The sequence below is a fragment of the Dama dama genome, chromosome 20, assembly GCF_033118175.1.
Source record: "Dama dama isolate Ldn47 chromosome 20, ASM3311817v1, whole genome shotgun sequence".
Lineage (NCBI taxonomy): Eukaryota > Metazoa > Chordata > Mammalia > Artiodactyla > Cervidae > Dama > Dama dama.
The window spans coordinates 2,537,667-2,550,351 of record NC_083700.1 but is presented as its reverse complement, the minus strand read 5'-3'; the positions used below and the strand labels follow the sequence as shown (position 1 = coordinate 2,550,351).

Here is a 12,685-nt window from a genome sequence, read left to right as displayed (position 1 = left end):
CATTATTGTCTTATAATTTTCTGTGTACAGTTCTTTTGTCTTCTTAGGTAAGTTTATTCTTAGATATTTAATTCTTTTTGTTGCAATGGTGAATGGGATGGATTCCTTAATTTCTCTTTCTGATTTTTCATTGTTAGTACATAGAAATGCAAGTGATTTCTAAGTATTGATTTTGTTTCCTGCAACTTTGCTAAATTCACTGATTAGCTCTTGTAATTTTCTGATACTATCTTTAGGGTTTTCTATGTACAGTATCATGTCATCTGCAAACAGTGAGAGCTTACTTCTTTTCCAATCTGGATTCCTTTTATTTCCTTTTCTTCTCTCATTGCTGTAGCTCAGACTTCCAGAACTATGTTGAATAATAGTGGTGAAAGTGGACACCCTTGTCTTATACCTGATTTTAGGGGGAATGCTTTTAGTTTTTCACCATTGAGAATAATGTTTGCTGTAGGCTTGTCATATATGGCCTTTACTATGTTGAGGTAGGTTCCTTCTATGCCCATTTTTCATAAATGGGTGCTGAATTTTGTCAAAGGCTTTTTATGCATCTATTGAGATGATCATATGGTTTTTATCTTTTAATTTGTTAATATGGTGTATCATATTGATTGATTTGCATATATTGAAGAATTCTTGCATCCCTGGAATAATCCCAGCTTGATCATGGTGTATGAGCTTTTTGATGTGTTGCTGAATTCTGTTTGCTAAAATTTTGTTGAGGATTTTTTGCATCTATGTTCATCAGTGATATTGGCCTGTAGTTTTCGTTTTTTGTGTTGTTTTTGTCTGGTTTTGGTATCAGGGTGATGGTGGCAGGGTAGACTGAGTTTGGAAGTATTCCTTCCTCTGCAATTTTTTGAAAGAGTTTTAGAAGGATAGGCTTTAGCTCTTCTCTAAATGTTTGATAGAATTCTCCTGTGAAGCCATCTGGTCCTGGGCTTTTGTTTTTTGGGAAATTTTTGATCACAGATTCAATTTCAGTGCTTGTAATTGGGTTGTTCATAATTTCTATTTCTTCCTGGTTCAGTCTTGGAAGATTGACCATTTCTAAGAATCTGTCTATTTCTTCCGGGTTATCCATTTTATTGCCATATAGTTGATCATAATAGTCACTTATAATCCTTTGTATTTTTGCATTGTCTGTTGTAACCTCTCCTGTTTCATTTCTAATTTTGTTGATTTGATTCTTCTCTCTTTTATTCTTGATGAGTCTCACTAAAGGTTTGTCAATTTTGTTTACCTTTTCAAAGAACCAGCTTTTAGTTTTATTAATCTTTACTATTATTTCTTTCATTTCTTTTTCATTTATTACTGCTTGGATCATTATGATTTCTTTCCTTCTACTAATTTTGAGGGGTTTTTTGTTCTTATTTCTCCAGTTGTTTTAGGTGTAAAGTTAGGTTGTTTATTTGATGTTTTCCTTGTTTCTTGAGGTAGGATTGTATTGCTATAAACTTCACTCTTAGAACTGCTTTTGCTGTATCCCATAGGTTTTGAGTTGTTGTGTTTTTGTTGTCATTTGTTTCTAGAAATTTTTTGATTTCCCTTTTGATTTCTGCAGTAACCTGTTGGTTATTTAGAAATGTGTTGTTTAATCTCCATGTATTTGTATTTCTTACAGTTCTTTCTTGTAATTGATATCTAGTCTCATAGTGCTGTGGTTGGAGAAGATGCGTGATACGATTTCAATTCTCTTAAATTTACTGAGGTTTGATTTGTGACCCGGGATGTGGTCTATCCTAGAGAATGTTCCATGTGCACTTGAGAAGAAGTTGTATTCTTCTGCATTTGGATGGGATGTCCTGAAGATATCAATGAGATTCATCTCATCTAATGTGTAATTTAAGACTTGTATTTCCTTATTAATTTTCTGTTTTGATGATCCACCCATTGGGTAGGGTGTTAAAGTCTCCTACTATTATTGTGTTACTGTCAATTTCTCCTTTTATGTCTGTTAGTATTTGTCTTATGTGCTCTTATGTTGGGTGCATAGATATTTACAATTGTTATATCTTCCTCTTGGATTGATCCCTTGATCATTATGTAGTGTCCTTCCTTATCTCTTGTAATAGTCTTTATGTTCAGGTCTATTCTGTCTGATATGAGGATTGGTACTCCAGCTTTCTTTTGCTTCCCATTTGCATGGAATATATATTTTCCATCATCTCACTTTCAGTCTCTATGTGTCTTGAGGTCTGAAGTGGGTTTCTTGTAGACAGCATATATATGGATCTTGTTTTTGTATCCATTCAGCCAGTCTGTGTCTTTTGGTTGGATCATTTAATCCATTTACATTTAAAGTAATTATTGATATATATGTTCCTATTGCCATTTTAATTTTTTGGGGTTGATTTTGTAGATCTTTTTTCTTCTCTTGTATTTCTTGACTGTATAAGTCCCTTTAACATTTGTCATAAAGCTGGTTTGGTGGTACTGAATTCTCTTAACTTTTGCTTGTCTGAAAAGCTTTTATTTCTCCATCAATTTTGAATGAGATCCTTGTTGGGTACAGTAATCTTGGTTGTACATTTTTCCCTTTCAATACTTTAGATATATCCTGCTATTTCCTTCTGGCCTGCAGAGTTTCTGCTGAAAGATCAGCTGTTAAGCATACGAGGTTTCCCTTGTATGTTACTTGTTGCTCCTCCCTTATTTCTTTAATGTTCTTTCTTCGTGTTTAGTTTTTATTAGTTGGATTAGTATGTGTCTTGGCATGTTTCTTCTTGGGTTTATCCTGTATGGAACTCTTTGTGCCTCTTGCACTTGATTGGCTGTTTCCTTTTCCATGTTGGGGAAATTTCAAACTATAATATCTTTAAAATTTTTCTCATACCCTTTCTTTTTCTCTTCTTCTTCTGGAACCCCTATAATTCAAATGTTGGTGCATTTGATACTGTTCCAGAGGTCTCTGAGACTGTTCTCATTCTTTTTACTTTAGCTCTTCAGAAGTTATTTCCACCACTTTATCTTTCAGCTCACTGATTCATTCTTCTGCTTCAGATCTTCTGCTATTGATTCTTTCTAGGGTATTTTTAATTTCATTAGTTGTGTTGTTTGTCTCTGTATGTTTATTCTTTAATTCTTATAGGTCTCTATTAATTGATTCTTGCATTTTATCCATTTTGTTTTCAAGGTTTTTTATCATCTTTACTATCATTATTCTGAATTCTTTTTCAGGCAGTTTGCCTATTTCTTCTTCATTTATTTGGACATCTGTGTTTCTAGTTTGTTCCTTCATTTGTGTAGTATTTCTCTCCTTTTCATTATTATTATTTTTTTTAACTTACCATGTTTGAGGTCTCCATTTCCCAGGCTTCAAGGTTGAATTCTTTCTTCTGTTTGGTTTCTGCCCTCCTAAGGTTGGTCCAGTGGTTTGTGTAAGCTTGTAAAGGGTGAGATTTGTGCTGAGTTTTTGTTTGTTTGTTTTTCCTCTGCTGGGCAAGGCTGAGTGAGGTGGTAATCCTGTCTGCTGATGATTGGGTTTGTATTTTTGTTTCATTTGTTGTTTAGATGAGGCATCCTGCACAGGGTGCTACTAGTGGCTGGGTGATGCTGGGTCTTGTATTCAAGTGGTTTTCTTTGTGTGAGTTCTCACTGTTTGATGCTCCCAAAGGTTAGTTCTCTGGTCGTCTAGAGTCTTAGAGTCAGTGCTCCCACTCCAAAAGCTCTGGGCTTGATTTCTGGTCAGGAACAAAGATTCCACAAGTGGTTTGTTTTGGGATTAAGTGAGATTAAAACAAATATCCAAAAACAAGAAACCATAGATAAACCCCAGACAAATGGCAATTACAAAATCAGGCAAATAATAAATAAAATAATGGAATATACACATATACATATACACCCATGAGCAAAGTGAAAACAGTCCACCAACAAAAGTTGAGTATAGTAGATTGACACAGCAAACAAAGGAAATAAAAATTTATATTTACCAGTTAAGAACAAAACTAACTAAAGCACGAACTGGAAAACAAAACTAAAGCAAGGTGCCAAGTGGGGAATAAAGCAATGAAAATTAAACTAACAAAATGTTGAGAGGAAAGGAAAGAAAGAATGAATAGATATGCAAAGTTAAATAGAGATAGATTAAGAAGATTTATATACATTAAAGATTAACTGCAAGGGAAAAAGAACAGTAGGAAAGACAAACAAAGGAATAAATGTAGAAAAAATATAATAGTTTTAAAAAATTAAAATTATAAAGAAGAGAAAAGAAAGAAAAAGCAGAAGAAGAAAGAGAAAAAAAGAAAAAGGAAAACTCCACAGAACTGTAAAAGCCCAACGTTGAGGCAAAAGTTTATAATAGCAATAAAAAATGTGACTGATTTAAAAAAAAAACTCAAAAGCTTAATAAGATTTCATAGTGCCAATAAAATCAACAACTACAACAGGAGGGAAAGGGGGGTGGGGAATCCAAAGGAATCTATAGAGTAAGTCAAAAGTTAAGAATAATAAATGTTTTTCTTGAGTCACTGCTGTCACAGTCCTTTGCCTCGCTGGGAGTCACAGTCTACCTCACCTCCCTAGGATGCCCTCCGACACTGCTGATCTCTGGACCTGCTGTGGGGACAGCTCAGATTCTAATCTGGACCTACTCCTGTGTGTTCTTGCCTCCAATGTCCACAGTTATCAGAACTACTGCATTTTCTTTTGTGGGAGCTCTCGGTGACCATTTATATATTCCATAGACACAGAGTCTGCCTAGTTGATCGTGTGGACTTAATCTGCAGCTTGTACAGCTGGTGGGAAGGTTCTGGGTCTTCTTAGCCACACTGCCCCTGGGTTTCAATTCTGGTTTTACTTCCACCTCTGCATGTGTGTCGTCCACTGGGGTTTGCTCGTGGGGCTGCCCTGGAGGGCTTGGGTCTGCCCCAGTGGGGGCCAGGTGTGGAGGTTGTGTGGCTGCTTGGGTCGCAGGGGTTCTGGCAGCACCAGGTACTCAGGGGTGTTGACGGCTAGGGCAGCAGGAACTATAGTGTTCTAGAAGGGTATGGCAACCAGTACTGGCCAATATACTCCAGTGTTCTTGCCTGGAGAACCCCCTTCCCTGACAGAGAAGCCTGGCAGGCCACAGTTCACAGGGTCGCAAGGAGTCAGACACTACTGAAGTGACCCTGGATGCATAGACACAAGACTTTTTTTGCCCATGGTAGCTCTGCCCTAGTGAAAGTTGAATGTGAAGGTGGCCTAGCTGCTTGTCCTGGTGGTGCGAAGTGTGCAGGGACATGGACTGCCTCCACCGCAGGAGTTATGACTCTATCAGAGTCTTTTTTTGAGCCTGTTGTAGCTGGAAATCAGAAGGCCTCTTTGGCCAGTCTTTCTCTGTAGCTCTGCCCATTCAGACACATAGAGGGATCCCACTGGCTGGGGGTCCTACTCTTGTTCTACACATCAGTCACTTAAAGGAGCAACCTGGGTGAGGTCCTACTCTGCAGTTCAGTGCGTCAGGCGTTTGATGGGCCAGCCTCTCTATTCTTCAGCTGCCAATGCTGGCATGTGGGGAGAGAGAGGCTATGATGATGGCTCCATTCCCTACGTGTGACTCAGCAGTATCGCCTTGCTTCCATGGCCACGTGGCTTTCCTCCACAGGCATTTCCCATCACAATCTCCTCCCTCACCTCCCCTCGATCTGTCTCTCTGCAGTCAACAGCAGCCCTTGCCCTGGGCTCACTCCACACTCCCCAAAACCTAGCTCCCAGCCGCTGCGCTTTCCAGGGGGCCCTCATCCCTGTTCGGGGTATGTATAACTGCAGCAAGGACTGTCTGATTCTCATTCCACTTATGCTGCCATGGATCAGCTGTTTCACTCTCAGACTTAAATGTTTCTCCTCTGACTCAGACAATTACCCTGATGTGGGGATCGGACCCCTGCTTCAGTTCCCCCACCCACCAAGGGCAGGTCCAGTTCTACTAACACTCCTATTTTTCCCCCTCGTTCCTTCATCCTACCGAGTTTTGCGTGGTTCTATATATTCTTTCCCGCTGGTCAGGTACTCCTGTCCGCTCTCAGCTGGTGTTCCGCATGCACTTCTGTATCTGAAGGTGTATTCCTGATGTATCTGTGGAGAGAGATGTAATCCACGTCCACCTACTCCTCTGCCATCTTCAGTCCTCTTTTTCTGTCCTTTATTGTGCTCATCCTTGCATGAAATGTTCCCTTGATAGTTCCAGTTTTCTTGAAGAGATCTCTAGCCTTTCCCATTCTATCGTTTTCCTCTGTTTCTTTGCATAGTTCATTGAGAAGGCGTTCTGAGCTCTCCTTGCTGGTCCCTGGAACTGTGACTAATTGGGTATATCTTTTCCTTTCTCTCTTCTCCCCCCCCGGCCCCTTCTCTGGGAAGACTTCTTGCTTCTTTTCTTTCCTCAGCTATTTGTAAACCTCCTCAGAAAATTGCTTTGCCTTCTTGCATACCTTTTTCTTGGCGATGGTTTTGGTCACTGCCTCCTATACAAAGTTAAAAACCTTCATCCATACCTCTTCAGGCACTGTGTCTACCAAATCCAATCCCTTGAGTCTATTCATCACCTCCACTGTATAATCATAAGGGATTTTATTTGGGTCATAACTGAATAGCCTAATGATTTTCCCTACTTTCTTCAACTTAAGCCTGATTTTTGCAATAAGGTACTCATAATCTGAGCCACAGTCAGCCCCAGGTCTTGTTTTTGCTGGTTGTTAGAGGTTCTTCATCTTTAGCTGGAAAGACTATAATCAATCTGATTTCAGAATTGGCTATATGGTGATGTCCACATGTATAGTTGTCTCTTGTGTTGTTGGAAAAGGATATTTGCTTGATAAAACTCTGTTAGCCTTTGCTCCGCTTCATTTTGTACTCCAAGGCCAAACTTGCCTGTTGCTCCAGGTATCTCTTGACTTCCTACTTTTGCATTCCAATCCCCTATGATGAAAAGGACCTTTGGTGTTCTAGAAGGTCTTGTGGGTTTTCATAGAACTAGTCAACTTCAACTTTTCAGCACTAGTGGTTGGGGCATACATTGGATTACTATGATGTTGAATGTTTTGCCTTGGAAATGAACTGAGATCATTCTGCTGTTTTTGCGTATCTGAGGTTTTTGCATATTCTGTCATTTTTGGATATCTGAGATTGCAGCCAAGTATTGCATTTCAGATTCTTCTGTTGACTATGAGGGCTACTCCATCTCTTCTAAGGGATTTATGGCCACAGTAGTAGATGTAATGGTCATCTGAGTTAAACTTGCCCATTCTAATCAATTTTAATTCACTGATTCTTACGATGTCTATGTTCACTCTTGCCCTCTCCTGCATGACCACATCCAATTTACCTTGATTCATGGACCCAACATTCAAGGTTCCTGTGCAATATTGTTCTTTACAGCATCGGACTTTACTTTCACCACCAGACACATCCACAACTGAGCATCATTTCCACTTTGACTCAGCTGCTTCATTCTTTCTGGAGCTATTAGTAATTGCCCTCTGGTCTTCTCCAGTAGCATGGTGGACACTTTCTGACCTGTGGGGCTCATCTTCTGGTGTCATACCTTTTTGCCTTTTCATACAGTTCATAGGGTTCTCATGGCAGGAATACTGGAGTGATTTACATTCCTTCCTCCAGTGGACCATGTTTTGTCAGAAGTCTTCACTGTGACTCATCAGTCTTAGGCGGCCCTGCACAGCATGCCTCATAGCCTCATTGGGTTATGCAAGCCCCTTCACCACGACAAGACTGTGATCCATGAAATATGTGTATATGTGTGCTCAGTCATGTCCAACTCTTTGCCACCCCATGGGCTATAGCCCTCCAGGCTCCTCTGTCCATGGAATTTTCAAGGCAAGAATACTGGAACAAGTTGCTATTTCCTACTCTAGGGGATATTCCTGACCCAGGGATCAAACCTGTGTCTCTTGCATTATATATATATACATATATGTATATATATGTATATGTACGTATGTATGTATATATGTATATTTCCATTAAAAGTTACCCTTCCTGGCCAGTTGGTGATAACAGGAAATGTCCCTCCCAGGAATCATTACTAATATTTATTATAGTAATAGCTATAACTTTTAAAACATTTATTATTGGTCCAATTCTGTGGTAAATGAGCTCTTACATGCATTTTGGCAATTTTAATCCTCAGTAATTTTAGGAGCACTAGATCTATTTGTTCTATAGGTAAGAAAACTGTGATTCCTTGTATAAAGATAGCATCGCAACTACTGACTGCAGCCTGGATTTTTGGACCCCAGATCCTAAACTGCCACTCACCCGCACTGCATAAACTCCAGTCTCTCCTTGTTGAGACCCTCACGAGACCGATGCCCATCAACTCTGTGGACAGTCTCCTATCATCCCACTGGGACAGCAGTGGCAGCATCAGCTCTGCTCGCCTCGTTCCCACTCTCATCTCCACAGCCAGTCTTGCCTCCAAAGCTCAAGGAATGAGTTTCTCATAATGTAGGTCAGATCAAGGTGCCTTTCAGCTCCCTTCCCCTGGCCCTCAACTTCCAGCACCATGGGCCCCTGCCATCCTCACTCACCCATCTAACCCACCAGGCTAATCGCCTTGTGATTCCTGAACACATAAATCTTATTCCACCTTTGGATCTGTGCACTGACACTTCCCTTGCCAGAAATATTCTTCCAATTTTTCCATGGCGAGTTCCTTTTTGTCACTCAACTTAAATGTTTCCTTTTCAGAGAGGCCTTCTCAGCCACTCTTGTAGGAGCTTGTCAGCCACTCCAGCACATCATCCCAGTTGTCACCTCTGCCTTACACTGACTGGTATCTGACAGTTTTCTTTTTCTTTTCTTTTTATATTGTTCTGCCTTCACTACAATGTAAGTATCAAAGGCCAGAAGCTTTGTCCATATCTTTCACCACAATGTCTAGAATAGCACCTGGCCCATGTTGGGCCCTCAGTAGTTACTTATCAAATGAATACTGCTCCATTCCTTTCCCCTTGTCCTAGAATGAGACAACAAACATCTTAACATAGATGACCTCCAGACAGCAGATAACCTGGAGGCTTTCCCTAACATTCTTTATGTTGCTCCTCCTACTGTGGAATTCCAGCAGCCTGGAGTGAGCAGACCCCCTCACCTCTATAGGTCAGCAGGGCTTCATCCAGGAACTCGGCTGCCTTCCGGAAATGCTGGGAGATATTCACCTCAGGAAAGTCATCAACCTCCACACCCAGGTACTGGATCTCCAGGCCAGTGTAGAATTCAGGCCCCGTGTAGACACCAGTGCCATGGGCAGCATTCAGGATGTGAGTAATTCCCAGCCTCTTCAGCCTCCCCTTGTTCACAGCCACACTCCTAAAGAGAAAGAAGCAGGGATTTTTTTTTTTTTTTTCCAGCATCGGAACTAGAAAGGTACCTTACCACTGATACTGGAAACCTGCTTCAGCAGGGTCAGGAGAGCCCAGCTGGGTGAATACCACTTCCTCTGTTCCACAGTATGTCTGGGGCTCACTGCAAATATTGTTATAAAAATGGACCAGTGACCTAGCTCTAGTAAGAGAGAGAAGGGAGGGAGAGCTGGGCAGGAGAGGACAGGAGAAAGAGAACAGGGCTGATGTGCAAGGAAACCATTGACCCAGAGAGCTCTAGGCTAAAATTCCACGCCTTCAGGATGGATATTTATCAAGACGCAAAAGTGGCAGTCAAAAATAATTATAAAATTAAGTATGTTTCACACTGATGTGGCCTGCTATATTTTTCAAAGTGCTTTCATATGCGCTATTTTAATTTCTCCTAATAATAAACTTAAGAAGTAGAATAACTATTCTTATTCCTATCTGAAGATTGTAAAAATGAATCAAATATGTTTTAGGACTTGTTCAGAAGAAAAGACTCCAAACAAGAACTGGAGTTCAGGACCACTGACAGCCCAGAGCGGAAGTGGCAGAGCAGCCGGAAGTTGCCAGAGTTCCAGTCAGAAAGACTGGCAGACAGACTTTGACAGGAGCCAGAGCTGTGCTGAGGAGCTGGTGGCCCTGGAGTCGGGCGAACCAATCTACAAGTCCGAGTACATCGAGACAGCATGTGAGAACAAAGTTAGTCGCCAGTCTGTGTTGTGTGGAAGTCAGAACATTGGCAAGAACAATGGCAAGACCATTGTGATGAACGACTATTGTCTGAGGGGATCTGGCAAACGTAAGAGTTGGACGTCATTGTGTTGTGAAAAGTCGGAGTGTCCTAAGGCCACCATTCAAGAAATTCAGCAAAGGCGTTGCATTTTTTCCTTTACATATTGGGGACCACATCTTTACTGAGGAAGACTGCGTGGCCAACGCAGCTCATATTGACTCTTATGTTCAAATTGGCAAGAATTGTGTGACTGGGCACCAGTGTGTGTTGAAAGGCTATTGCAAAATTCTTGACAACACAGTGTTACCCCCAGAAACTGTGGTCCCACCATTCACCATCTTCTCAGGCTGCCCAGGACTCTTCTCAGGGGAGCTTCCAGAATGTACCCAGGAGCTGATGATTGACATCACCAAGAGTGACTACCAGCAGTTTTTGCCCTTGACACAGGTCTAATGTCTTTGTCTTCTGTCTTGAATTCGACTGAACTCTAAGAGGAACTTGGGGACAAAGTGAATCAGACAGCATCTACAAAGAGCTCTTGTGTCTTTGACACCTCCTACACTCTTTTTTTTTGCTTGTTTGTTTCATTCTTTAGAATTTCTCAATCCTTCCAGGCTCTAAGCTCTTAAAACTTTAATAACAGAACAACTGGAGGGTTGTCTCCAAATGCTGTGCTTAAACTGTATCTATTCACCGTCACTCTGTACCATGATGTGGGGGCATAGACTCCTCTGTTTCCAGCACTCCCACCCCTTGGCCTGCGGGCAGCCGGATGGAGCAGAGCACTCTATCCCAGCGGGGAGGTTGTATGCAGCCCGTGGCCATGAGCTGCCACAGTGAGCCCCGTTCACAGGGGTCACTGTTGGCTTCCCTGCTGCTCATGCAACTGGCCAGTTGCCACAGCTGCTTGTCATCTGCAAAAAAAAAGTGTTTGCCACTTTTCAGAGCTCAGATTCCTCTTGGCTACTAAAACTTGAAGGGAGAGTGGTTAGTATTTCTCTTCTTTCCAAAATGACCTGATCATCTTAATTGGGGGAGAATAGTTAAAGACTTTCTAGCGTTCTATTTTAGGGCTTTGGCTTTCATTAAAAGGGGGGCCCTTAGCATCCAGATTTTGTTTTTGCCAAGTCCCATGTTTGAGTCTCACATGTGGATGGACCAGACTGGCAGCCACTTCTTGTCTCATGGTGTTTAGGGGCAGCAGTGTATGCCTTATTTCACTGGAGATGTAGCATTTGTGACACTTGCTGTCTGGCCTGGAACCATTCAAACCACCCTGCATGTGCCACAAATCTCACAGTTTAGACCAAAATATCTATTCTTGGGTCCAATCTCACATGCACATGGGGATCTCTTAAAATCATTCTGGGGGCATGGAGTCCCGAGGAGCAGACAGAGTTGCCAGTGCTGTCCTTATCTTCTGGGTAATGGTACAATCCTTCCCATTCTGCTCTAGTATGAAGACTTAGAAGTGAAGGCCTGGGAAGGCTGGCCTTGCCTGATGCTCTAGTGCTACTGGATGCCCTAGTGCTGCTGAGAATGGGATGGGACAGTTCAGCCTCAAAGGTTAGGATCTAGTAGCAGCTGTCTTGACTTAATATCTGGTCTGGGGTTTGCAAAAAGAACTGTATGTAGTCACCTCTGCTAATTCAATGTAAAACTGCTTTCTGGTTTATCATTTTTTATGTTTGTCACATTAAAGGCGTGACACATGAAACAACCAAACAGAAAAAGAACTTGAGTTTGGGATTCCTAGTTCAGAGTTCTTTTTACTGCAGTGGAATACGTGGAGCTTAGTTTGAGGAGCTCCTGCACACAGGGTTGCCCAAGAAGAAGCAGATGCCTTCAGCTGGGGATATCTGGAGATGCCCAGAGTCTCTGTTCATCACAATGTGAATGTTTCTGGGTCTATGGAGCTAATTAGGAATCACTTGGGACTTGGTGCCCAGCTCTGTGAATTGGATTCTGGGCAACATATTATACCATGCTGGAGTATAAGACCCAATGTCCAAAGCTATTTTCCCTATTGCCTGATTTCAGGGCCCCAAATTCCCTCCCTTACATTGGGAAAAGATCTCATTAAGAAGCCAGTAGATCAGCAAAAATGGTTTCACAAATCAGCCTTTTGTTACCAATTATGTACTGGCAAGACCATGATGAAGGAATAAGATGTGAGTGAGTTGTTTGGGGTTTTGTTCTGGATACCACTGATAAACTTTTGAAAAACAACATTTTGTTTTCTGATTATAAAAACAAATGTTTACTGTAGGATATCTATACAATTCAAAAGACACCTAAAGAAAAAAATGAAAATCACTTATAGAACCACCTCCTAGCTAGAAGTATTATGAAATTTTTATCACATTTGTTTCTAATTTGTCTATGCAAAAGTGTGCATGTGCATGCACACACACACACTATGTCAATTAGTATCATATTGTATATACAGGTTTTGTAACCTATCTATCCTCTTAATATATTGTGGATATTTTCATAAATTAGTAAATACATATAAAATCAATATTGTCAATGGCTCCAAATGCCCCATTATATGGTTGTTACGGATGTCATGGAATGATGGTAATAGTGAGGTGTGTGC

General features: G+C 41.2%; 1 protein-coding gene and 1 pseudogene across 2 annotated transcripts in view; one reads left to right on the top strand and one right to left on the bottom strand.

The window, feature by feature from the left end:
- The window catches only part of STYXL2 (serine/threonine/tyrosine interacting like 2), a 61,956-nt gene that overhangs the window by 16,526 nt on the left and 32,745 nt on the right, over window positions 1–12,685 (bottom strand). For both annotated transcript variants that reach the window (XM_061119783.1, XM_061119781.1), the window contains exon 5: window positions 9,095–9,312. In XM_061119783.1, the coding sequence (XP_060975766.1) occupies window positions 9,095–9,312 (218 nt within the window). The remainder of the gene's footprint in view (window positions 1–9,094; window positions 9,313–12,685) is intronic.
- On the top strand, window positions 9,810–10,539 carry LOC133040271 (dynactin subunit 5-like; annotated as a pseudogene).